This window comes from Notechis scutatus, chromosome 11 (genome assembly GCF_049901735.1).
Source record: "Notechis scutatus isolate UNSWTSFEM ecotype Mainland chromosome 11, rNotScu1.2, whole genome shotgun sequence".
NCBI lineage: Eukaryota > Metazoa > Chordata > Lepidosauria > Squamata > Elapidae > Notechis > Notechis scutatus.
The window spans coordinates 3,103,180-3,130,113 of NC_142019.1; the positions used below are offsets into that span (position 1 = coordinate 3,103,180).

The 26,934-nt window shown below is 43.5% G+C and overlaps 1 protein-coding gene and 1 long non-coding RNA gene across 7 annotated transcripts in view; both read left to right on the forward strand.

Moving 5' to 3' along the window:
• The window catches only part of LOC113425338 (uncharacterized), a 370,548-nt gene that overhangs the window by 138,492 nt on the left and 205,122 nt on the right, over nucleotides 1-26,934 (forward strand). The window lies entirely within an intron of this gene.
• The window catches only part of CELF6 (CUGBP Elav-like family member 6), a 150,676-nt gene continuing 130,431 nt past the window's right edge, over nucleotides 6,690-26,934 (forward strand). For 3 of the 6 annotated variants that reach the window (XR_015750774.1, XM_087972591.1, XM_087972594.1), the window contains exons 1-2: nucleotides 6,690-7,501; nucleotides 14,676-14,758. Coding sequence is in view for 5 of the 6 variants with exons in the window: in XM_087972591.1 (XP_087828717.1) it covers nucleotides 7,108-7,501; nucleotides 14,676-14,758 (477 nt within the window). In the remaining variant the exon portion in view is untranslated. The remainder of the gene's footprint in view (nucleotides 7,502-14,675; nucleotides 14,759-26,934) is intronic. The other 3 variants (XM_087972590.1, XM_087972592.1, XM_087972593.1) reach the window with 2 other exon arrangements.

Consider the following 26,934-nt stretch of genomic DNA (forward strand, 5'->3'; position numbering starts at 1 on the left):
TTCTATTCTATTCTATTCTAAATTCTATTCTATTCTATTTCTATTCTATTCTATTCTTTTTGTATTTTGGAAAATAAGTTGGACCCCTCTTCTCTGTGGCAGCCCCTCAACTATTGGAAGACTGCTATCACATCACTCCTAGTCCTTCTTTTCTCTAGACTAGCCAAATGCAGATCTGAAAGATTGGTCTGGCTGAGAATTCAATCAACTAGAAAACCAAGCTCCTTCAGCAAAAAGCCAAATCCTTTTGGTTTGAATCTTAAAATCCAACCCCAATTTAGGTCCTTATTTGCAATTAAAGTGTTTTGGTTGTGTTTCTTTTCCCTCTGGATTACTGGATACTCCTTGTGTTGGGAAAGCTGATGCCCTGGCTTTAGTAATCAGAGAATCCCAGCATGAGGCTAACGAAGCAATGGGGATTATTTGTTTTAGCCCCCTTAGGTAGCTTTTTTTGTTGTTGTTTCAAAATCTTCATTCCCCGGAGGATGTAATGCCAGCCAGATTTATGCATTTATATGTCTCATTTAGAAACTCGCCTTTATTATTTTTATAAATAACTCAAGACCATGAACGGATTTGATATCCCTTCCTCCTATTTTTTCCACAACAACCCTGTGAGGTGGGCTGGGTTGAGAGAGAGGGACTGGCCCATAGTCAACTTTCATGCCTACGATGGGACTAGAACTCACCATCTCCATGTGATTGGCCCAAAGTCACCAGCAGGCTTTCCATGTCTATGATAGGACTAGAACTCACCGTCTCCAGGTGATTGGCCCGAAGATATTCAGCTGGCTTTTGTGCTTAAGGTGGGACTAGAACTCACCGTCTCTAGGTGATTGTCCCAAAGATATTCAGCTGGCTTTTGTGCTTAAGGTGGGACTAGAACTCACCGTCTCCAGGTGATTGTCCCAAAGATATTCAGCTGGCATTCCTAAGGCAGAACTACAACTCGCCATCTCCTGGTTTCCACCCTGATGCCTTCCCCACTAGATCAAACTGGTTCTGACACCATTTCAGGATCTTGCTTTATTTTTTCTCCTCCATCCAACCATCCCAAGTGGAACGATTTTCCTTAATGGCTCGTGATGATCTTAAGTCAAAATCCTTCTTAGGATAAATATACTCCCCCTCCTCTTCTAAATCCAATTATCCTTGTAGCCTTTTCCCCACTCTTTCTTGGATCCTGTTTAGGATGTCCCAACAGCCAGTTTCCCTGGCTGCATTTATAGTAACAATAACTCACAAAAAAAACACCCCTTTTCCCCCCATTAATAATTGGCAAAGGCGGGGAGGAAAGCTATCATCAACTATCATCAGCTATCATCAACCAAATTGTTTTATTGGACTTGCTAAAGAAGATGAAGCTACTACAGGCCTGGAAATCACAGCACAGAAAACCCCCAGTGTGTTTGTCTAGTTTTTAAGCTAATAGGAGTTGTCATAATTGCATTTCGCACATTCCATGTAAGGCAACTACAGATCCAGCCAGAAATCCATCCACGGTAAGTAGCGTTGATCTTTGACATCAGTTAGGAAGACAAAGCCGGATAGAACTCAGAAGAAAGGTGGAGAGTCGTGTTCCTCCGGGTCTGGTGGGACTTCAACTCCCATTATGCTCAGCCAACACACCACCAAAGAATCTTAGTGCAACAGGGATATTGTAGTGCTGACCGCCGAGACGAGGTTACATTTCAGAGTCCTGCTTTAGAGAAAGGACAGTTAAAGGGAATAAACGCTTTGGGAAAATTTGGAAGATTTGTCCCTCCGTTTATCCTTAAGATGGAGACGTGAATGTGCAATTATTAGAAACCACCAAATGTAACATGTTCTCCAGATGTTCCACCAAGCGCAGCAAACCCGTTGCAGCATATTCTACAAACAGACCCTCGCTGTTATTTTGTTTCCCCTCCACCGAAAACTAACGCACTGGAGAGAATGAAATAGTGGTGAGTTGAGGTCGGGGTGGGATTCAATTTTTTAACAATCGGTCTGTGGGCGTGGCTTAAGTGATGGGCGTGGCTTGGTCTGTGACTGGCTGGGTGCGGCCAACTCAATATCACTCACATCGAGACACGCATCTCCTCGCCTGGCCTCTCATGACTGTGGGGATGCTGCAACAGTCGTAAGTGTGAAAAAGGGTCATAAGTCACTTTTTTCAGTGCCATTGTAACTTTGAATGGTCACTCCATACAAGCAAAGTACCAGCAAAGGAGGGGGAAAAAAACTCCAGAGATGTTCCTGAGACAGGAAGTCTAGTCCTGCCAAGAATGTAATAAGGGTTAACGGAGAGGCAGTTTCTGTAAGCAACACCAGAATGTTTCCCTTCCTGCCTTCCTTACAGGATTAGACCAGTAATTTCTTCTAACGACCGGTTCTCTGAACTGCTTAGAATGTTAACAACCGGTTCTAGAGAATAGGTGCGAACTGGGAGAATCCCACCCCTGGTTGAGGTCACACAAGGGGCTTTGTGTAAAGGCAGGGTGGGCAGTGATAGTAAAGCAAGGGGAAGTGAGTATGGCTAAAAGCAGGAAGTGGGAAGAACCAGGGTATCCTCCCTCTGTTTTCAATTTTTATTACTTTCCCCTCCTCATCTTCCCCCTATCATACCCAGTTTTAACACCTTAAAGGTAAATTTTAAGCCACTGAAAGTTGATGTTACTTAGAGTCCACGGTGCCAGAAAAAGACATGTAGCCATGAGATGAGTGTCTGAATCTTAAATAATACAAGGAGTGGACCGAGAGTTGTTCTCCTTGCAACGAGGCAGCCTGGAAGTTGTGCCTGTGTGCAATTCTCGCAGGTTCAGATCACCACCGAGAGTAAGATAACCACTCCAGCAGGAACCGTTTGCATTCAATCCGATTTGGGATAAGTGACCTGATAGTCCTCAACTTACGAGCACAATTGGGACCGAAAACTTCTGTCGCTGAGTTGTGCCCAATTTTACGCCCTAAAGAGCTGTGGTGGCGCAGTGGTTACTGCAGGCTACTTCTGTTGACTGCCGATTATCAGCAGTTTGGCAGTTTGATTCTCACCGGCTCAAGGTTGACTCAGCCTTCCATCCTTCCGAGGTGGGTAAAATGAGGACCCAGATTGTTGGGGGCAATAGGCTGACTCTGTAAACCACTTAGAGAGGGCTGTAGAGCACTGTGAAGTGGTGTATAAGTGCTATGGTTTTGTCGCGATGTTTGTTAAGTGAATCATAGAGTCAACCTTGAATTGGTCAGGATTGAACTGCTGGCTATGGGCAGAGTTTGCCTGCAATATGGCATTCTAACCACTGCACCATGGCCCTTCCTTCCTTCCTTCCTTCCTTCCTTCCTCCTCCTTTTCTTGTATACCACTTCCTTCCTTCTTTCCTTCCTTCCTTCCTTCCTTCCTTTTGTCTGTCCCCTCCCTCCCTCCCTTTTCTTGTTCCTTCCTTCCTTCCTTCCTTCCTTCCTTCCTTCCTTCCTTCCTTCTTCCTTCCTTCCTTCCTTCCTTCCTTCCTTCCTTCCTTCCTTCCTTCCTTCCTTCCTTCCTCCCTCCCTCCTTCCTTCCTTCTTCTGTCTGTCCTCCCTCCCTCCCTCCCTTTTCTTGTATACCACTTCCCCTCCCTTCCTTCCTTCCCTTCCTTCCTTCCCTTCCTTCCCACTTAGCAGTAGCACTTAGACTTATATACTGCTTCACAGGGCTTCACAGCCCTCTCTAAGCAGTTTACAGAGTCAGCACATTGCCCCCAACCATCTGGGTCCTCAATGCTACACCGATGTAAGAGATGGCAAGGCGGCTGGCAAAAAAAAATAGATCATGTAAGCAGACATAAACAATGATCAGACCAAAAAGGACTTTCCCTAAATCCCTAAGCAGGATTTCTTCAATCGGAATCCCGTGGCTGATGTGGTTGTGACTTCTAAAAGTTGAGAGGTGATGCTTTCACCTTGCTTTGTGGCTACTGGTCTCACCTGGGAGCCTGCAAATTAATTTTCCTCTTATTCCCCCACCCCCCTCACCCCGAACACACACACATAGAGCTGACATCCAGTGCATTTTCGGGCTTTGAGGATTCCCGTTCAATCAGGTCACGATAACATCCCTCATTTGCAGGTAGCATTTGATAGTTCCTATTCACAGATGGGGGGTATTTATAGAGACGTGGGCAGGCGCCCTGAACAGGTGTGAAGGATGTTGAGCTGAAGGAACACGTCCGCTGGAAGCGACAAGCTTAGCAAGGCAGAGATGTTAGGAGACAGAGAAGCAAAAAGGAGATGCTCTTGGGCAGCTGCACCAGTTGCAAGTTCTTGGGAGGGCAAGTTGGGTTGTGGCACGGCCTCAAGAAATCTCTTACAAACCGACTTGATACACAATATACACTTCAACAGAGATCAGCTCTCCAGTTTTGGCAGCAAACCAAGCTGTTGCACATCGACAATAATCCTGCCACCGACAAATAAGGCTAAGAAGCTAAATTCTCTGGGGAGATCTCCAAGGCATGGTGGAGACTACAAGCCCAGGGGCCATCACCTTGGCTATGTGGCTGGCTGCTAGAAATACACCGAGGCAACCTACAGCTCCAGATGGATCTCATGAGAGTTGGCCACTGGTTCCTTTGAAGGTTCGAACGGGTGACCTATTACAGCTTGGATATTTTAAAACAAGACCGTGTTAGCCCTCAGGGGGAAAGTGTGAGGAATCTGGTAGACATTCTTCTGGCGAACACATGTTCTTAAAGTGCCTAAGCAGCAGCTTACAAAATTTCCTGCCTTCTAAGAACATGTGTTTGTTGGAAAAGATGCTACCGGATACCTGAACTTTTGAGCTTGGACACGGTCTGAAGAACAGTCTCTCTCTTCCAGATGTTTTTCATCTCTGACTTATTGGTTGACCCTTGTCCTGGCCTCTAGCAGGTCAACAGTGAAATCAATATGGATTCTTGTTCATTGCTGGACATCATCTGGGATAGTTTAATCTGGATACTTGCACTGAATAGATGATGGCTAAAATGTCCCCTTCTAGCTGGATGATTCTGTTATTCTATGGTTTTTCCAGTTTCATATTTTTCCAGTTTTTTCCAAGTGGCTGTCTACAGAGCAGCCCAGCCCATGCGTTAATTATGGTTGGTTGCACAGTAAACCAGATGTTTAGATTGGATTTGGCATTTTATCCACCTATCAAATCCTTCCCAAGCATCTGGGATAGGGAGATGTTTAATAATAACAGTAATTCCTTGTGTGTCAATCATATTTGGCTGATACATAATTCTCTTTACTCCACTCTACTCTACTGTACTCTATTCCTTATTCTACTCTACCCTATCCTATTAATTCTATTCTATTCTATTCTATTCTATTCTATTCTATTCTATTCTATTCTATTCTATTCTATTCATTTCTATCCTATCCTATCCTATTCCATTCCATTCTATTCTACTCTATATATTCTATTCTATTCATTTCTATTCTATTTTATCCTATCCTATCCTATCCTATTCCTACTCTACTCTACTCTACTCTATTCTATGCTAAATATATTCTCACAGGTTTTAAACTGTTCCAAGTAAAGCTGCATTTTGCAATTGACTGATGGTACTTTTGTAAATGCCAATGGAGTTCATGTGATCTCCAGAGGTGGTTGTTGTTGTTATTGTTATTTCTGTATGACTGAACAATTCTCAGTGGTTCAGAACTTCCGATGTTACCAGCATGGCAGATTTTTGTTCCTTCCCAACATCAAAATATCCCATCTATGCACGTTTTGGGATGTCACTCTCTCTGCTGCCCAACAAACAAATCTGCTCAACCAGCAAAGAATGTGGCTTCTTGACAATTTTTGTGCACAAATCTAACTACAGACACAGCCTTGAATACGCACACCAGAACATGAACCTGGGTTGCACGTGCCTGTAAACCAGGATACAAACCAGAAAGGGCATCTTTTGTTATTCTTGGCCAGAAACTTCTAATCAATTATAATAAATTCGGCGCTGAGCCTAAAGGATCACCTCCATCTTTGGAAAGAGCAAGCGAGGGGCAAGGAACTCTGCACATGCTCCTCGCCCAGGAGGAGTTTGGGTTTTTTAATCCACTGTCAATACATGCCGGTTGCCAAGCACCCAAATTTTGATCACATGACGACAGGGATGTCGCAAGAGTCATAAGCATGAGGAGCAGTTGTAACTCCCTATTTTCAACAGGGTTGTAACTTCAACACACTCGCTACTCGCTGGTCGTCGGTGGAGGATTACCTGTATCCCAGGTGCAATTATTGATCAGACCGGCTGCACCTTTTTCTTCTTCTTCTTTCTTGGTCCTACCTAGGTACCTGATGCAACGGAAAGCGGCGATAGACTAGATTTTGGAAGCCCACCACTCTCAATTTCAAAGCGACTTCTGCAACAACGGGGCGTAAAAGAGTTGGTGGGCCGGATGGACAAGGAAGGATGCCAGACCCCTAAGTACTTCCTGAACTCTCCGTCGCCTGAGCCCAGGGTAGGTCCCGCTTCTCTGACACTCCCCCCTCCCCACCCCCTTAATCAGGGGAGGGGACGAGTTTTGCCCAGGACCTTCCCCTTGAAGAAGGAGGGGAAGGATCCCTCCCCGCGTCCCTCTGCAAGGGCCCCGCTCCCCTGCGCTCACCGCCTTCCCCGTTGGCTCACCAATACACACACACACACACACACACACACACACGGCCCCTCTCCGAAGACAACCCCCCACCCTTCTGCCTCTCGCTGGGCTTCCCTTCGTCTCCCACCCCTCTCCCCTTCCTCCCTGCCTGATTGGCCGAAGCCTGTCCTTATGCTAATCATATGCGAATAGTCCAGGGCTAGTCAGCTGACGTCACCGGGCCCAGTGGCCGCCGCCGCCGCCGCCGCCGAGGGAGGGGGAAGAGGGGAAGAGGGAAGAGGAGGAGGAGGAGGAGGCGAAGCGGAGCGAAGTGGAGCGCCTTCCGTCGCCCAGGCAAAGCGGGGAAGATCCGGCTGAGCGCGGCGCGGGGGAGTCCGGGCTGGGCAGCCCCCCCGTTCCCCCTCCCCCGCTTCCCTCTCGCCCTGCTCCCGCGCGGCGCAAGCAGGCAGGGAGGGCTCGCCGGGGCGGGGCGGCCGGGGCGGGGCAGCGCCTGCTGGGAACATCATGGCTACTCTGGCCAACGGGCTAGCGCAGCAGCAGCAGCAGCAACAGCAGCAGCAGCAGCAGCAACAGCAGCAGCAGCAGCAGCAGCAGCAGCAGCCGCCTCCCGCCGGGCCCCCGCCGCCGCCGCCGCCGCCCCCGCCGCCGCCGCCGCCGCCGCAGGCGGAGAGCGCCGCTTTCAGCACCACGAACAGCGCCGCGAGGATGAACGGGCTGACGGCGCCGGCGCCCGGCCCGGGGGTTTCCATCGCCATGAAGGACCACGATGCCATCAAGCTGTTCATCGGCCAAATCCCGCGGAACCTGGAGGAGACCGACCTCAAGCCCCTCTTCGAGGAATTCGGCAAGATCTACGAACTCACCGTGCTCAAGGACCGCTTCACCGGCATGCACAAAGGTAGGCAAGGCAAAGGCAAAGGGCTGGCCGCCAGCCCGGAAATCGCTCGCTGGCTGCCTTGGCTGGCTGGCTGGCTCGCCCGCCCGCGCGGACCCCTCCTCCGGCTCCGACGCCTCCCGAGACCCCGCCACGCCTGCCCCGCCTGGCCGGGCGGAGGGGCCAACAAAGGAACCGCCGCCGCCGCGCTTTCTCTCTCTCTCTCTCTCTCTCTCTCTCTCTCTCGTGTGTGTGTGTGTGTGCGCGCCCGCCCGTGGGTGCGCAAGCGAGGAAGACGTGCAGTTCTACTCGGAAGCCAGCCAGCCAGCCAACCAGCCAGCCAGCCCCGGAGCCCTGGCTTTCGGGCGGGGGGGTGGGGAGTGCGGGTGGCCTGGCGGCCCACGGGAAAGAAAGTGACCTCCCCTTCTCACCACCACCACCCCCGCCGCCCCAGCTGGGCTCCCACCTCGTAAGATGGCATGGGAGGGTTCGTCCCCCACCCGGGTGTTTGCGTCCTGAGGAAGGGTTTGGTTCGGGCAAAAAAAGAAAAAATGACAGAGGGAGGTAAGGAGAATGCCGGCCCTCCCCGTTCTGGTGCCCCCCCTCCCTTACCCTACCCAGATCGTATCAATAAACCTGTGTGAAAACTTAGGTGGCAGGTTTAAAACAAAAAAACAAAAAACTGGCCAACAAGAATGGATGGAGTTGTGACACGTGGAAGGGGCAGATCTCCCTCCCTCTCCCCCCCCCGCTCAAAAAAAGCTCCGTACATTTTGGCAGGAAGAAGTTAACACCGCCGGCGAAGCCCCCTCCCGCCCCTTCCTCCTCCTCCTCCTCCTCCTCTTCTTTCCCAGGTTGTGTTGTTCTTCGCAATTCGTTGGTTAGGCATGCGGGAGTCTTCAGCTGGGTTTGCCTCTCGGAGTAAACACAGCTCCACACTAACGCAGCCGTGGCTCAAGGTCCGGGGGGTTCGGGCTCACCTCCATTCATCTTTTTGTCACGTCTGCTCCGGGGGTGCATTGCACAATTCCCTCCCCTCCCCGAAATGGGAACCCAAAGAAAGAAGAACTGGCTGTTCCAACGTTGGGCAAATGCAAAGTTCGGCTGGGTGAAACATTTGGACGCCCCCCCCCCCACCTCACCCCGTCCCTCCACCTCCCCATCAAAAGGGTTGGCTGGATTTGTGAGAGAAGTGAATGAATCCAAAGGGTGTGAGTGTGCGTGCATGGGTGTGTAAGAGAGAGAGAGAGAGAGAGAGAAACAAGAGAGTGGGAGATTTGTAAACACAACCGGAAGCCCAGATCTTCTGAATGAGGACAGGAGGTGCTGAACTGAAGGTGCCCCCCCCCCCCCCACACCCTTGGTTTGGGTTCACTGCAAAGTTTGTTGTGATGTATTTGCGCCTCATGGGCAGGTAGGGGGGAGGCTGGGGGGGGAGGTCCTGCATATGCTGATGAAGGAGCATGTGTATTTGCAGGGGAGGGGGCCAAGAATCATGCATAAACACTTCCGGATTTGCATAATCTGTTTCTTTACCACATTAGCTGAGGTTGTTTGGTTCCCCCCCTCTTTTTTTTCTGATTTCTTTTGCAGTAGGTTAATCTCTATAAAGCCAACAAACCAATAAACCCAGGCACCAAATATTTATTTGTTGGTTTATTACGGCAAGCTTCATATGTGAATATAGATACGACATCTTTGACAGTCCTGGTGAAGCGTGTGGTGTGAAGCTACCCTCTCCCCCTGCCCACAAAAAAGGTTTGCACAACAACTGGCTTCTGAGGTGTAAAGATCAACGGTTGGAGGATTTCTTTCTTCTTGTTCCTCAGCTGACTTAGATCCGGGGTGAAGACTGGTGAGCATGTGGTAGGACGTGTCTTTCTGTGTGCACACGGCGTATCTTCACACCAGGAGCCCATGTTTGGGTCGTGGCATGACATTATTTGCGTGCGCTCAAGTCAGGTTTTGACTTCTTGCAATTGGCTGGAAGAGTTCCTTGCAGGTTTCTTGGCAACCTTTTCTGGAACTGGTTCATCATTGGCTTCTTCTTCTTAGGACTGAGGGAAAAAGGGCTGGTCCAGAGTCGCCTCAGGTCAGGATGAGAATTCATGGTCTTCCTCTTTGTAGACAAGGGCCTTTAGCAACTACTACACCAAACAAGATCTCCTTATCAAGAATGGACTGTCTGCGTCTGAATGCAATCTCTCAGGAGACCCCCTTGGGTTCCTACTCTGTGGAATTTCTTGGAGGCATCTAGTTGAGTATGGATAACAATATAATTTACCCACAGTGCTTAAGGCGAGACTAGAAGTGCCAGGTCCCAGTTTCTAGACCAGTGACTTTAACCCCTATTTGAAGCAGGCTCAATATCACTGATTTGTGTGTGCCCAATTTTACCAGCATTTTAGTGTTTTAACAGCAGCAAAGAATCGTGTGTGTGTGTGTGTGTGTGTGTGTGTGTGAGAGAGAGAGAGAGAGAGAGAGAGAGAGAGAGAGAGAGAGAGAGAGCGGGGGCTGTATTCTACAATCTACTTTCACTTTTCCAAAGAGTACCATTCTTCTTTGTCACCTCAAAGTTAGAAAGAGGTCGACTTGCTCATAATACCTCTCGATATTAATTTTGCTGAAGGTCAGAAATCAATTATCATGGAATTAGTGTGTTCACACAGGCAAAATGGGTCCTGTTAGGTGAATGATTTCTAGGAACTAAAATGGAGGATAGAAGAAAAAAAAAAAAGCAACGAACAGATACCATAAAAGAAAAGGGAGGCTTAAGAATGCTTGCATTTCACTTTTTCTTCCCCCAAATAACAGGTTTTTCTACTTCATATTATATTTTTAGCTCCACTTCTTGGAAGTTATCAGCAGAAGGCTGTCTACTGTCCATTAAACGTGTAGATAAAACTTCCTGTTACATGTATGACCAACTTTTGGGCTTTTTAGCCACAAGAGAGTTGAAAGCATTTGGTTAAGGCTGAGATCTTAGAGCATACTTGCCTGTTCTCTGAATTTAGCAAGACTTTTTTTCCCCTAAGTAAACATATATTGCTCTCATTCCTGAGGAAATGTGAACAACATTTTAACCAGAAGTTATAACTCTGCATTTAGTTATCTGGAAAACAAAAACAAAAACCTCACCTGAATTCAGGGAGACTTATTGTGGGTTGGCTGTATTTTTGAATTTTCAGCATCTTACATTTCACATTGGTTCTTTTCTTGTGGGTAAAATGCATGATCAATTGGAGAAAAGGTTGGAGAAAAGGGGCATTTTAAAACACATCTTATTCCAATGGACCCCATTCCCTGGGAGGAAAAAAGCCTGTCCCAATTTCTTTGTTTTTATAACTTTCTCCGGATTAGCTACAATATTTTGAAAAGTGTACTTTCTGAATGGATGTTAAAAACTAGGATTTGATGCCTGGTGTTGGGTTGGTGCTGCAGAATACGTAAGAGTCAGGAAGAAGATTCACCTTAATTTTCTATCATCTCCAAGTAAATGGATGGGGACGATCTTTAAAGTAATATTTTAAAAAGGGTAATATTTAAAGTATTATTTTAAAGTAAGATTAAAGTAATATTTTAAAAAGGGTAACATTTGCAACATTTAGGCCTGTAGGTGTGATGGAAGGAGACAGGGATATAGATAAAGCAGTGGAGAGGGGAAAATGAAGAGAGAAACCAGATTTTACTGGGCAAGAAACAAGCAGATAGGTGAACTTCTGTATCCTGCGCAACAAGGGTGAAACAGGAGGTAGTCTGTCATTAAAATGAATATATATGAATATCATGTTTCTTGCTGGCAGACGGAGAGATAAAGGAAGTTGGCTGGCCCCTGAAGTTTTTTTTAGAAAATAATATGCAGTTTGTCATACCGAATCCGGCCGTCTTTACATATTTGTAAACTGTAGCATTTCCAGAGCTTCGTGGTAAGCTCTTTCCCTCGTTTTAGATACTGAACTCCAATTTAATTACCACTTATCTCATCAATAAATTGCCATCCTCATCGCCATCAGCATCAGCAGCAGAAGCATTCCTGTTTCTAGCTGTTTATCAATATTGGAAGCTTTGCCAACCAAAAAGAAAATCCAACTTGCTTCCCTCTTTAAAAGCCAAGCTTAATCCATTCAGGGAAATGTCATCCTTCACTTAATGAAGATCCTGTTTGGTTCTGTTTACCTATCAAGTATGTGTCTTCTGCGGCTCTTATCTGCGTCAGGACAAACCAGTAGGATAAATTCCCTTCCTTCCTTCCTTCCTTCCCTCCCTCCTTCCTTTCTTCCTTCCCCTCCCTCCCTTCCTCTTCTTCTTTCCTTCCCCTTCCTTCCCCTCCCTCTCCTTTCCTTCCTTCCTTCCTTCCTTCCTTCTTGCTCTCCTTCCTTCCTATCTTCCTTCCTGGATCCCTCCTGCCATAAGCATTTGCCAATCCCTCACCTGGTTTGTCCACAGGATTCTTGTTCTGGCTTTAGGTGTCTGTCACTCTTGATTTCTTTCCATTGGAAGACAAGAGGGTTGCACTTATTAAGAGTTATTAATACTTAATCATCTGGCAGATTTAATTGTGCCAATATTAAAAATGCATCAATGTCAAATTTCGTTCATTAAATATTTACATTTTTGAAGGGAAACTGTTTTGCTGCTGTTTTAATATCATTTCAGGAAGCTTTATATAGGATTTAATTAAAAGGGGGGGGGTTGATGGGAGAAGCTCCGCCAATCTTGTGCACGATATCCTTTGAGCTAAGCAACACCGTGGTTTTTTTTCTCCTCTTTTACCAAAGGGTTAAGCCAAAAAAAAATCCCCCTTCTTCTACCCCACGGAAGCAAACAGCATCCTGCTCTGGTCACTTCTCCACATCCAGCAGGCTCCGCAGAGCTGATGTAACAATCCCAAGGTGCTAATCTCATTTGCGACTATTTAGCCATAACAAAATATCAGCCGAGCCTTCCTGGAAGGAAGAAGTTAAGAGGTGACTCAGTGCTGGGCGGTCTTCGACACTCTCTCTCACCTTGATTTACTCCCTGCAGTGTGTGTAAGAGAGAAGTGACACCCTTGCCCAGCTCTGCGGGCCCAAGAAAGTTCAGTCAAACAACTCATAACATGCAGATTTTTTTAAAAAAAATTCACGTCCTGTGCCAAGCACATTGGGCTACAAACGTATGTCACAGTTCCCAGTCCACAGCTAGAATCTCCTCTTCCTTCCATTTAACATTTATGTTTGTCAGGTCTTCCTGGAGACCGGTTTTCGTTGGCCTTCCTCTTTTTCTCCGACCATCTGGTTGTATCCGATTGTTTGCGGTCATTGCTGGACGTTGCTCACTCATGTGGAACACCTGTTCATCAAAGCCTGCTCTTCTTCATTCCGTCGCTATCTCAGAGATACCTTCAGGAATTGGTAAAATTTCCTGTGTTTGGGACATGATCCCAAACTGTGTGACATGGTCCCAAACTGTGTGACATGCCGATCGAGCTCAATTAAACCCGTGCTCAGCAACTGCACTTGGATCATAGGCTTCAGCTTGGTTAGTGCGTATCTTGGTTTCCGGGAGTGAGGAGGTGACATTGAATTTGGGTGCTGCATGAAAGTTTGGGTGTTTGTTTACTTGGGGCATCAGTGTTGTTAGGCAAACTTAGAAAATCAGTGAATCGGCAAGCAGGTTATGGGTGGTGTATGAATCCAGGCTGCAAGGTAATTTACTCACAGCCACTAAGCCATCCTATGGCTTGGTCAATAGTGTGGTTTGTTTGGCTGATTTATATAGCCACCATCTCAGATACATGACTCTACATAGCTAACACCTAATAAACTCAGTTTGCTCACCCTAGTTTAGGACTTGGTGGGTTTTGTGAAGATAGTCAAGGAGTTCTTACTCAAGAACACCAAAGTCCATCAATAAACAAACAATAAATCCATTTTCTTCGTTCAATTTTTAGGGCCAATCCTGATTGATCTAAAAATGAACTTTGCTAGCTATATTAACCATCATTGAAAATGTTGAACTCAGATATATGGGGCCCAAGTGAATTGATAATACTGATCAGATTGAGAGGTAAAACATGGCTAATATACCTACCTAATGAATATGATTGATTATGGATTATTTGAGGATTCATAGCGATGAAAAAAAAATTCCTTACTTTTCCTTCACCTCATGACCCAATCTGAATGTGTTTGAGGTGGTGCTTCTATTTCTTCCACCCAAGAAGGTTCAGATTTGCCTTCAGGAAAGGTCTACTCTCTCTCTCTCTCTTTAACTTTGTCCAAATTTCTTTAAGAGAACATCTTAAAATGCCAGCACTTCCTGAGTCAAGATAGATGAGTGACAGAGAAAGAACCTTGTGGTGTCTTTTGATATCTCTTTGTCATTTTGTGGAGCTGTTTGTCTTCTATCTCAGCTCAACCAATATTGTCCGTTCAAAGTGTCAGCAAATCTTTCCCAGATAAAATATTTTCCCATCCTTTTTTATTTGGAGAGGACCAGGATCAAAATAGGACCTTTTGCATTTAAAGTCCAGAAGCTCATAATATACTCTTTAGCCCCCAGTGGCAATTGCTGATCGGGACTTTATGAACATCTGATGTGCTAATCTGGATGGTTTTTTGTTTTTTTTCACTGATCCCCAAGTGTGTTGGCTTCTTCCTGCTGATGCCAATTAGCCAGGCCCTGCTAATCCATACCAACTGTGTGAAATCAAATTCTCACTGGGTTACATGTTGACCTGCTGCCAAATTGTATGCAACTCTCTGGCACGAGACAGTTTTCCCCCCAACATATCTGGTAGTTGTTTCTGACACTGCCCAGGACTGAATCTGGGCCTTTTGACATGCAGAGTCTTTACACCTTTTCCCTAAAGAGAAAGTAATGGTCTCCTCCCTTTAGATTCCTGAATAATAGCCTCCATCTGTTCCGAATAAAGTAATGATTTAAAAGAGAAGATAGAAATCTCCGTTGACTGAATTGGACCTTCCATTCACCAAGACCAACGTGGTTTGGAGAAGCAACACCTTCTCCATCCTTATCTGGTGGTGCTGGGAATTAAATTTAGGAGGTCTCCATGTAAAGCTACTGTTGACTTCCAATTGTGTTTGTTGATCTTGGTTTTTCCACTTTTATTCATGGTTGCCCAGACTGAGGTGGGCTCTCAAAGTCATTCCCTAAGTCTTGATACCCCTTTTCATTCCTCCTTTCTTCTTTCTAGGTTGTGCCTTTCTTACGTATTGTGCCCGGGACTCAGCCCTAAAAGCTCAGAGTGCCCTCCATGAACAGAAGACACTGCCTGGGGTAAGTGATGCTTTCTTCTCCGATCGATGCCCCATCTTCTGGGAAAGAGTTTTTTTCTGCAGACATTTGCAAAGAGAGTTGGGTTCCAAACAGCTGATCTGATCCAGAAAGCAGTTCTAGACCCGTCTTCTCCCGCTTGGTGTCCTTCCAAGCTCCTTGGAATATTCTCCACTGGTTGTCTTGCACCCTTGAACTCACACATGTTTATCACCAACGCTTTCATCTTGGTCGGTTATTGGAAATCCGTCTTCCGTACACAAACTCTGTTAAACTTTGCACAAGTCTTGCAATGAAAAAAAAAGGGGGGGTGAGGAAGAGGAGGGAAGAAAAGCAACAAACATCTTGTTGTGGCTGTTTTGAGAAATAAATGTTGTGCCTTTTGGTTGAGCTGCATTTGCACGAACGTGATTATTGAATGAATCCATGGAAAGGGTCTGAACAATTCCCCGGGCACCAAAACTAGAGATGTGGGCTGGTTTAATCCATCCTACAAATAAAGCCCACTAAACCAAGGTTAGCATGTGGTGGGAATAAAGCCACTGGATCTTTCACTGGATCTGGTTAATCATGTGGTGCACAACCAGCTCTTGTTTGTCATTTATATCCCTGCCCCTCCTTGGGGGGTTTGGCATCTTGTGGCTAGCAGGTGGCATTTGCAAGGCAGTTGGATCGTGTTTTACCTTTTGTGTTACAATTCTGGAGCAGTGATAAGATGTTGGCTCTTTCTCCTCCTGGATTCGGAGATCTAAGGTTGTTTTGCAATATTCTCGGTTTCAAAGGTTACATTCGCGCTCGTTGTTTGGCGTGGAACAAAAATTCTCCGGAGCTTATCCAAGCTTTCTGTGTACCTAGGTCTGTTTTTTAATTGTCCCTGCTTTGTTTGCCTAAAGCCAAATAGCTCCCAGCAAAGGGCAGAGGGAAAACGGGGAGGATGAAAAGAAGCGATCTGGAGTTGACGGCACAACTCTCCTTCCTAACACTCCTCCATTTATGACCATTCCTATAACTAGGACGGTGCTGGAGAAAAAAATGACTTAAGATCAGTCCTTTCGGTTAACGATTGGCTCAATGTCCTGACAGTCACGTGATCAAAATCGGGTATTTGACACAATAAGCAAATATTGATGACAATTGCAGCACCCCCAAAGTCACGTGATGGCCATTTTTTGACCTTCCCAGCCGAGTTCCGACAAGCCGAGTCAACGATTATATGATTCGCTTAAAGACTGGGTCGTAAAGGTTGTAAAAATTCGATACAATCCTGTGAGGTCTCATTCGTGTCTCTTTGCTTAGCTGCAGAGGTTCTAGTTCCAATCGTAGTCATAACTCAAGGACCACCTGCGCTGGCATGGCTGGATGAAAAACAACCTTGTTGTCCAACCTTGATTTTCAGAAACGGTTCCATCAGCTTGTTAAGGAGGTGCAGATCTGGTGACCTGTTTGAATGTTTGGATGCATTTTCCGAACAGATCGGAGGCTGATTCGATTCAGATTGACGCAGCCTCCACGAAATGCACCCAACTGGCTTCTGAACTGCATCAGATCAATTTGAAAACGTGTTCAGTACCAAGCATTGAATCTTTGCATCAGACCGGAAGGTCTTATCTGATAGATTAAGAAAATTGGAGGCTGTATGGATTAGCAGCCAGATTTTTTGGGTCTGTTGGAAGCATTTAAAGAAGAGTTGTGTCTAAGGGCAGAGTTTCGGCACGCGCCTAAAATATTATGTTCTCTTGTTGTTGAAACCGTTCAAGTATCTATTGACCAGTTCAAGACAACTAAAGTGACTATGTGGGTGGGAGCATTTCAGCTGCTGTTTTTCTGTCTCTTATTTCATTTCTTTCCTGGCAGCTGGTTAAGGCTAGCAGTAAAAGTGAAGGACCAGTAATCCGTTGTTTGATGACTATATATATGTGTGTGTGTGTGTGTGTGTGTGTGTATGTATGTATGTATATGTGTATGTGTATATATGTATGTGCGTGTGTGTGTCTGTGTATATATATATGTATGTATGTATGTACATGTGTATGTGTATGTGTATATATGTATGTGCGTGTGTGTGTCTATATATATATATATATGGTATTCAGCTTTGTTCGGGTATTTTCCCACGTCATTGTAGTTGTGCTTTTAAAGTTGTAGCAACGTTTCAGCAGAATCTCATCTGCCATCATCAGAAGCCTGATGATGGCAGATGAGATTCTGCTGAAAGCGTTGCTACAACTTTAAAAGCACAACTACAATGACGTGGGAAAATACCTGAACAAAGCTGAATACCATACATGTAAGTACCGCGAAAACTTAAGAATATATATATATATATATATATATATATATATATATATATATATATATGTGTGTGTGTGTGTGTGTGTGTGTGTGTGTGTGTTTCCTCCTATCCCAAATCTGTGTTGGTATACATGAAATCTCAGAGACCACCAAACGTTTATGATAGGTCGATATATGCATTAATTTAATAAAATTAACACATGAATCAACACACACATACGTTACTTTATTTTGCTCATTTATCACATTTCTACACTGCCCATCTCCCTTAAATGGCTCTGAATGGTTTACAAACCAGATAATAAAAATAATAATATCAAAACATGACTAAAAGCACAGTTAAAAAAAAAAAATTTGGAAGAAGATTAAAATGTACAAGTTAAAAGTAAGAATCAAAATTAAAAAGGTACATTTTAACACATATGCATTGTATACACATCATTTGCTTCATGTGTATGATGGATGTGTACATGTAAACATATGCATCACACACACACATATTATATGAAGCAGATGTGTGTACATGTACATTTTTAATTTTAACTTTTATATATATGTGTGTGTGTGTGTGTGTGTTTACATATATATGTGTGTGTGTGTGTGTGTGTGTGTATGTGTATATTTACAAAGAGATATACAGCTTTATAAACTATGCTCACACAAACTCACACACATGTGCATCAGGCACACACAAAACAAGATTAAGATTTAATAAGCCAAAAGTAAAAATCGTACACATAGAGATCTACATCATTTGTACATATACACACCTATAGATTTGGTTCAAATTTGTATTAGTTTATCAAAATGGGCCGTATCTAACAAAATGAAATTTAATGTAGAGAAAAGTAAAGTCCTACACTTAGACAAGAAAAACCAAAAGTACACATATAGACTGGGTGAAACCAGACTCAATAGCAGGAACTGTCAGAGGGATCTTGACGTCTTAGTGGACAACCAGCTAAATAGGAGCCAGCAGTGTGCAGCAGCAGCCAAAAAAGCTAATGCAATCCTAAGTTGTATTAACAGAGGGATACAATCGAGATCAAGGGAAGTACTAATACCATTCTATAAAGCCTTAGTAAGACCACACCTAGAGTACTGCACCCAGTTTTGGTTACCACACTATAAAAAAGGATGTTGAGACTCTAGAAAGAGTGCAGAGAAGAGCAACCAGGATGATTAGGGGACTGGAGGCTGAAACATATGAAGAACGGTTACAGGAACAGCGTATGGCTAGTCTAGTGAAGAGAAGGACCAGGGGAGACAGGATAGTGGTCTTCTAATATTTGAGGGGCTGCCACAGAGAGCAGGAAGGGGGTCAAGCTATTTTCTAAAGCGCCTGTAGGCCAGACAAGGAATAATGGATGGAAACTGAACAAGGAGAGATTTAACCTGGAAATAAAGAGAAACTTTCTGACAGTGAGAACAATCAACCAATGGAACAGAAGTTGCCCTCGGAAGTTGTGGGAGCACCATCGCTTGAGACTTTCAAGAAGAGATTGGACTGCCATTTGTCAGAAATGGTGTAGGGTCTCCCGCTTGGGCGAGGGGTTGGACTAGATGACCTACAAGGTCCCTTCCAACTCTGATTATCTGTTATTATTAAAATATAAAATGCAAAGGTAAAAAATAATAATGGGAAATTAGGGGAAGGGAAAAGGGAAACGAAATGTCAGGTAAAAGAGGTAAAAGGGAAATAAAGGCATTGACTTCCAACTCTCTTTAACACAGTAGAAGGTAGCAACGTTAGAGCCTCAACTTTTACCCGTCAATCTATACTAGCCATTCCTATAACAACTGGTCTAGCTAATCATCAAAAACAAACTCAAAATTTCATTATTATTTTTTTGTTCATCACAAGCACAACACTCATACTACAATGCAGTCCAATTGCCTCCCTTAATTCAGTGGGACACTGTCTCCCCGGGGGATGAATTTTCCCCTATTTCGAAGGCTCCATTCTGGTGCTTCTCAATGAGGCAGTTTCCGCAGAAGTCCTCTGAGCTGACTCACACTGGCGGTTGCAACACGAACCTCACAAAAGAGACTAGAATTCAATCTCCCCGGGCGAAGACTGCCGAAGGTTGGAGGTATATAGATTATGTAACCCAAATTGCTTCCAAACCCAACAGATGAGTTTCCCTCCGCCTGGAATATGGATGTCATTCTACCTATATTTATTTTTAATTGGACTTCCTTACTATAATTGGGATCTGAGTTGGTAAACAACCGTGTTCTCCTAGATTTTAACCAGCCTGCTGTTGTTTGGATGGTTTCTTGGGAGATTTCCAATTATGTGCCATCTGAAATCTGCCTCTCCATACAATCCCACTGTACAATATGGTCTTTATGAAGCATCCAGGAAGTTCTGGGTCTCAGCGTCGTTTTAGAAAGCATGGGTTGCCCCAGTGTACAGCTGGTCGTCCTAATTCATTTAGTGACTGTTCAAAGTTACAATGAGAAAAATATAATAAAAAGATAAAATACATGATCTTGCATATAACTATGGCAGTGAGGATTGCATTCACACAATGCTGGAAAAAGGATAGCCATACCATCAGAAGGTCTAGTAATTTAAAAGATTTTAGAAGGGGTGGAAATGGACAAACTCACCCTAGAGTTAAAAAGTAAAGAAGATTCGGAGTATTATGTGGTTTGGGAAAATTGGTATGAATGGAAAGATAATAGGAATAGGAATTGTAGAGATAAGAATAAGGTATAGAAATGTATATAAACAATTAGAAATGTATGGAAATGTGCCTCAGTACTGTTAAAATTATGCCTCAGTACTGTTAAAAACGATTGAGATGTGTAAAGAGAAAAAAGTGCAATAAAAATAATTTAATAAAAAAGTTACAATGAAAAAAGGGACTTATGGCCGGGTTTCACACTTATGACCATTGCAGCATCCCCGTGGTCACGTGATCAAAATTCACACGATTGGCAACAGACTTACACTTATGATGGATTGTAGTGTCCAAGATTCATCTGATCCCCTTTTGCAACCTTGTGACCAGGTCAATGGGGAAGCCAGATTCGCTTAACAACCGGGTTACTAACTTAGCAACTGCATTGATTCACTTAACAGCTGTTGCAAGGAAGGTCATAAAATGGGGCAAAGTTGACTTAACCGATGTTTCATTTAGCAACATAAATGTTGGGCTCCATTGTGGTTGTAACTCAAGGACTACTGAGGGGAGAAATAGGCCGGAATAGCTTATTCCTGCAGGTAGAAAAGTAGGATATCAAGAAGGATTTTAGCAGGATATTCTTTGGAAAACAAATTTAGATGTCCTTCTTGTTTTTTCCTTTAATTTTTTAAAAAGTAATTCCTTTATACACATATTGCACCTGATGCAATGTTTAATCTCTATTTGGTGCATATTTGTCTAGTTATTGCATTGGCCTTTGGCTTTTTAAAAACCAAAGTGCAAAACTGGTGGGTGACTCACCTAATCAAAACCATGTTCATATAAATTTCTCAGTTTTGATTATTCGGAAGACCTGGGTGAATCAATCAGGGACATCAAAATAAAAAGAATAAAATGTCTATCCTTTAATTTACTTTTTTTAAAATTTCTAATGAACGTACCAGGGTATTCATCCTACACACATACTAGAGATACAAAGTGAGGGTGAAAATTTCACAAGGAAAAGCCTTCCCAGGAGAATTACTTTTCAAGGATGAGTGACCTGAGATTTCCAAAGTGCAGGAAGGCCAAACATAGTTTTGAAAACAGATTTCGGAGCCTATCCTGAAGTTGAAACGTCTTATATGACAAGAGGGGAAAAATTATTGTATACCTGGGAAATAAACATTTCTAAATGTATTCCAAGCCATTATTGATATTCATCAATGACCAGAAGCCCATGATGGGCTTTTTGCGTTAACAAAAATAAAATAAAAATGATTTCATGTCTTATGGTTTTGACGAATAGAAAGAATAGTTTAAAGAAAGAAGGGAAATACAGTACAATCTTAGAGAGAGCATTTTGATAGGATGGCATATGTAATTGGCAAGAAGAAGATTGGAAGATAGATTGAAAGATGAAAAGGGGGGAAATTATAGATAGATAGAAAGATAGATAGATAGATAGAGATGATAGAGATACATAGATAGATAGATATAGATAGATGATATAGAATATTTTCTGCTCTTTTCTGTTCTTTTTCTTTTTGCTATCACCTTTTCTATTTGTCTCTTTTTTTTTTCTTTTTCACGGATTTTGATACTAGAGGGTTCATCTAGGCAACAGCAATTACTAGATGTAGTAGGTGACCTTCTCCATCCCCTTCTTCTAAATTCCCCCCAACGGGACAACAAAGGATCTTTCCTCTGGTTTTAAGCCGTCCACCAGCACACTGAGAGCCTGTTTTGGTGTCGTGGTTAAAGAACCAGAAGCAGGAGACACTGAGTTCGAATCCTGACTTAGGGTTCAAAAGCCAGCTGGGTGACTTGGTCAAGCCACTCTCTCCCAGCCCTTCTGAAAAAGGAAAAACCACAGGAGCTCATTTCTGTGGTCACGGTGTTCGTCGGAAGGATTAAAACCACGGCCAGTATTTCTTCCTCTGCTACTCCAATTACACCATCTGTTGAGTTAGATTTATTATCTTTTTAACCTGGTGGTATGGTAACTGGCGATTAGCAGTCAAGGATGTTTCCAGACAGATATGTGTTCCCATAAAATAGCGTGTATTAGAAAGGTTTTACGAGAGGCAGACCACTTCCTCACGATTAAAGAATAGAATAGAATAGAATTCTTTATTGGCCAAGTGTGATTGGCCACACAAGGAATTTGTCTTGGTGCAGATGCTCTCAGTGGACATCAAAGAAAAGATACATTCGTCAAGAGTCAAGAATCATAAGGTACAACACTTAATGATAGACATAGGGTACAATAGGAATAAAAATAGGAATAGAACAGAACAGAACAGAACAGAACAGAACAGAATAGAATAGAATAGAATAGAATAGAATAGAATAGAACAGAACAGAACAGAACAGAATTCTTTATTGGCCAAGTGTGATTGGCCACACATGGAATTTGTCTTGGTGCAAATGCTCTCAGTGTACATAAAAGAAAAGATACATTCATCAAGAGTCAAGAATCATAAGGTACAACACTTAATGATAGACATAGGATACAATAGGAATAAAAATAGGAATAGAATAGAACAGAATAGAATAGAATAGAACAGAACAGAACAGAACAGAACAGAACAAAACAGAACAGAACAGAACAGAACAGAACAGAACAGAACAGAACAGAATAGAATAGAATAGAATAGAATAGAATAGAATTCTTTATCGGCCAAGTGTGTTTGGCCACAAAAGGAATTTGTCTTGGTGCAAATGCTCTCAGTGTACATAAAAGAAAAGATACATTCATCAAGAGTCAAGAATCATAAGGTACAACACTTAATGATAGACATAGGGTACAATAGGAATAAAAATAGGAATAGAACAGAACAGAACAGAACAGAACAGAACAGAACAGAACAGAACAGAATAGAATAGAATAGAATAGAATAGAATAGAATAGAATAGAATAGAACAGAACAGAATTCTTTATTGGCCAAGTGTGATTGGCCACACATGGAATTTGTCTTGGTGCAAATGCTCTCAGTGTACATAAAAGAAAAGATACATTCATCAAGAGTCAAGAGTCATAAGGTACAACACTTAATGATAGACATAGGGTACAATAGGAATAAAAATAGGAATAGAATAGAACAGAATAGAATAGAATAGAACAGAACAGAACAGAACAGAACAGAACAGAACAGAACAGAACAGAACAGAATAGAATAGAATAGAATAGAATAGAATAGAATAGAATAGAATAGAATTCTTTATCGGCCAAGTGTGTTTGGCCACAAAAGGAATTTGTCTTGGTGCAAATGCTCTCAGTGTACATAAAAGAAAAGATACATTCATCAAGAGTCAAGAATCATAAGGTACAATACTTAATGATAGTAATAGGGTACAATAAGCCATCAAATCCTGCTAGGAAACAGTCCATATAAATCCTAAGGATACAAGCGACAAACTTACAGTCATACAGTCACAAGTGGGAGGGGAGGGGGGATAAGGAGTGATTGGAAGATTAATACCGTGTTTCTCATATAATAAGGCCGGGTCTTATTTTTTTTTGAGCCCCCCAAAAATGGCTAGGCCGTCTTTTCGGGGGTGACTTAATTCCCCCCCCCCCCTTGCATCTTCGGGCAGGCGGGCGGCGATGGCTTGGATGTTGACCTCGGCGTTGGTGGGGCACTTCGTATCGGGGTCAACGCAGGCAGCACCATATCCGGGTGTGCAACAAAAGTACTTCCTAATGGCAAGCCCCCCCACCATTCCCCCCATTTCGCATGTTTTAATATAGGCCTTAATTTGGGGGGAGGGGCTTAATTTCATTTCATGCCTATAAAACATGCTGGGACTTGCTATTGGGGGAGGCCGTATGGTTGGAGAAACAGGGTAGTAATAATAGTGCAGACTTAGTAAACAGTTGGACAGTGTTGAGGGAATTATTTGTTTAGCAGAGGGATGGCTTTCAGGGAAAACTGTCCTTGTGTCTAGTTGTTCTGGTGTGCAGTGCTCTATAGCGTCGTTTTGAGGGAAGGAGTTGAAACAATTTATGTCCGGGATGTGAGGGGTCTGTAAATATTTTCACAGCCCTCTTTTTGACTCGTGCAGTATGCAGGTCCTCAACTGAAGGCAGGTTGGCAGCCATTGTTTTTTCTGCAGTCCTAATTATCCTCTGAAGTCTGAGATGCGCTCATTTTATCCAACCAAGAGAAGGGTTGCTGATCTACTTTGCTGAACTTTGACGCTTCAGCCTCACTGGCAGCATGCATCAAAGAGAGAACCAACCTACACCTAAAGTGGAATTTCCAGACGGGGAGGACAATTAACCAGCGGAACGGCTTGCCACCAGAAGTTGTAAGTGCTCCAACACTGGAGGTTTTTAAGAAGAGATTGCACAGCCATTTGTCTGCAATGGTGTAGGGTTTCCTGCCTAAGCAGGGGGTTGGACTAGAAGACCTCCAAGGTCCCCTCCAACTCTTGTTATTCTGTTATCATCTGAAACCTCAGAGGGTTAAAAAAAAAATGAGGTAAATTTTATAAAATGAAACAGCTTCACTGGAGATATCGGAATTTGATCCTGGAGGTTTGGAACGGGAACTTTAAGTCCATGTATTTATTATTTATTGAATGAATGATTGAAAGTAATTGCTTTCTTTCCCTTTTCCTTCCCTACAAAGCTCCATCTATAGGTAAACCTTGACTTACGACCGCAAGTTGAGCCCCAAATTTCTGTCACTAAGCGAGGCACTGGTTAAGTGTGTTTTGTCTCATTGTACGACCTTTCTTTCCCCAGTTGTTAAGTGAACCACAGCCACTGCGATGGATAAGTTAGTGACGCAGTTGCGAAGTCAAATCTCCCTTTCCCGCGGACATTGCTGGCCAGCAGGTTGCACATTAATTAATTCCTTAAATTTGAAAGCTGCCTTGGTTGTAGAAGGCCATCTGAGCCAATGTTTGGGTCTTCCATTGATCCCAGAGCCGTAGATTGCATATCTTGGTCGGCCATGATGCAGGCATAACCATTTCCTGGAAATCTCTTTAGTGGGTGACTTTAAAAGCGGAGATTTCTTGAATTGCAAAGCGTAAGTTTTTTCTTTTCTTTTCTCTCTGAACTTTCTGAACACAAAGAGATGGAAGAAACATCCTTCTGGGTTCAGCTGGGGAAGAAAGACCCTGGAAACAGGGTGACTGCTTGGAAAGATGGTTTAATGGTGGACAGGACCACATGGCTTGGACATCCTGGGCAAAGAGGGAAGAGATGCTGAGAGTCCCTGGGTTTTATACCCTCTCTAGGCTTTGAACTGCCTGGGGCACATCCTGTCGAATGGCTCTGCCTGAAGGAGGTAGATCTTTGTTATGTAGAATAGACTGGCCCAGGTCTTAATGGCCCATTAACAAAGATGAGGGGGGGGCTCTCTTGAGTTTCTACTTCTCTTTTAGGGGAAATATTCCGCCTTTTTAGAGTATCCTAAAATATTTCATTTTTCTAGGAGAGGGGTGGGTTTTCACTGCTAACAAAAGGAACAAGTCACTCACTCAAACCAGCCGTGGGATCCTACCTATTCTGCTACCAATTCAGTGATCATGTGTGCGTGCAAACGCACCTAACACACGTATGAAGCTTTTCCCACACTTTTCCTGGAGCACTTTTCTCTTCTTTCTCCTGTCAGCTGATCATGGGAGGTTGTGTTTTTTTGGGGGGTTTTTTTTGCAACCGGTTCAATCGAACCGATCCAAACCGTTAGCATATCGCCACTGACCCCAGGCCATCAATCTGTTCTACGGCGATCAGAATTTTTCAAGGCCCGAAGTTCAAGAGGGAGAAGAAACACTCTAGTAATTGGCGTGAGTCTCATGACCGTGTTCAAAGTCTTTTGTCCATCCCTGTTTTAATTACTACATTTCTGCAGCATTGGACTACGGGGATTAAAACGGGGACAGAGTAATATAGTGGGCAGGTGGGAATTGTTGACTCTTCTTTAACTACACGGAGGGCCTTTTTAAAATGGAAAAGGGCTTCCGTAAGCCTAACAGAAGCTGAAGAGAATTGATCTGACTTGTCCTTTTGCCCCTAAATTTTGAGAAATGATATTGCCACTCTTTGGTGCTTCGCGGCTGAATTTTAAAGAGCATGAACCCGAGAGTGGTAGGCAGCCAAAATAGAAAAGATCAGAGATAAGTGAAATGCCAGTTTTTCAAAGCTAAAAAATGAGGAGGAGAGGGAAAATGGGAAGCTGAATATTGTTTTTCTTCCCAACACTTCTTCGGGTCTCTCTATCTTTTTCTTAACACTTCACCTCAACCAAAATAAATCTTCCTTCCTCCCTCCCTCCCTTCCTTCCTTTCTTCCTTCCTTCCTTCCTTCCTTCCTTCCTTCTTTCCTTCCTTCCACCTTAACCAAAATAAATCTTTCTTTCTTTCTTTCTTTCTTTCTTTCTTTCTTTCTTTCTTTCTTTCTTTCTTTCTTTCTTTCTTTCTTTTTCTTAACACTTCACCTCAACCAAAATAAATCTATCTTCCTTCCTTCCTTCCTTCCTTCCTTCCTTCCTTCCTTCCTTCCTTCCTTCCTTCCTACCACCTTAACCAAAATAAATCTATCTTCCTTCCTTCCTTCCTTCCTTCCTTCCTTTCTTTCTTTCTTTCTTTCTTTCTTTCTTTCTTTCTTTCTTTCTTTCTTTCTTTCTTTCTTTCTTTTTCTTAACACTTCACCTCAACCAAAATAAATCTTCCTTCCTTCCTTCCTTCCACCTTAACCAAAATAAATCTTTCTTTCTTTCTTTCTTTCTTTCTTTCTTTCTTTCTTTCTTTCTTTCTTTCTTTCTTTCTTTCTTTCTTTCTTTCTTTCTTTCTTTCTTTCTTAAAAAAGACACTAAATTGCCAGGTCTTGCTGTCCCACTATAAGGGGTTGGGAGTCAGTCAGAAGGCTAGAAGGAGGTGAACAAATGATTCTCAAGAACCTCAGTTCAACACTGCTAGCTGCATACGACCATTCATTTAACAACCATTTAAAATTACGACATTGAAAAAAAAAAGGGACTTACGGCCACTTCTTGCATTTACAACTGTTACAGCATTCCAACAATGGCATGATCAAGATTTGGGTGCTTGGCAATGGGCAGGAATTTACAAGGGTGGCAGCATCCTGGAGTCATGTGATCACCATTTGTGATCTTCTCTGCCAACTTCCAATAAGCAAAGTCAATGGAGGAAGCCAGATTGACTTAATAGAATAACAGAGTTGGAAGGGACCTCTGAGGCCTTCTAGTCCAACCTTCTGCTCAGGCAGAAGGTCTT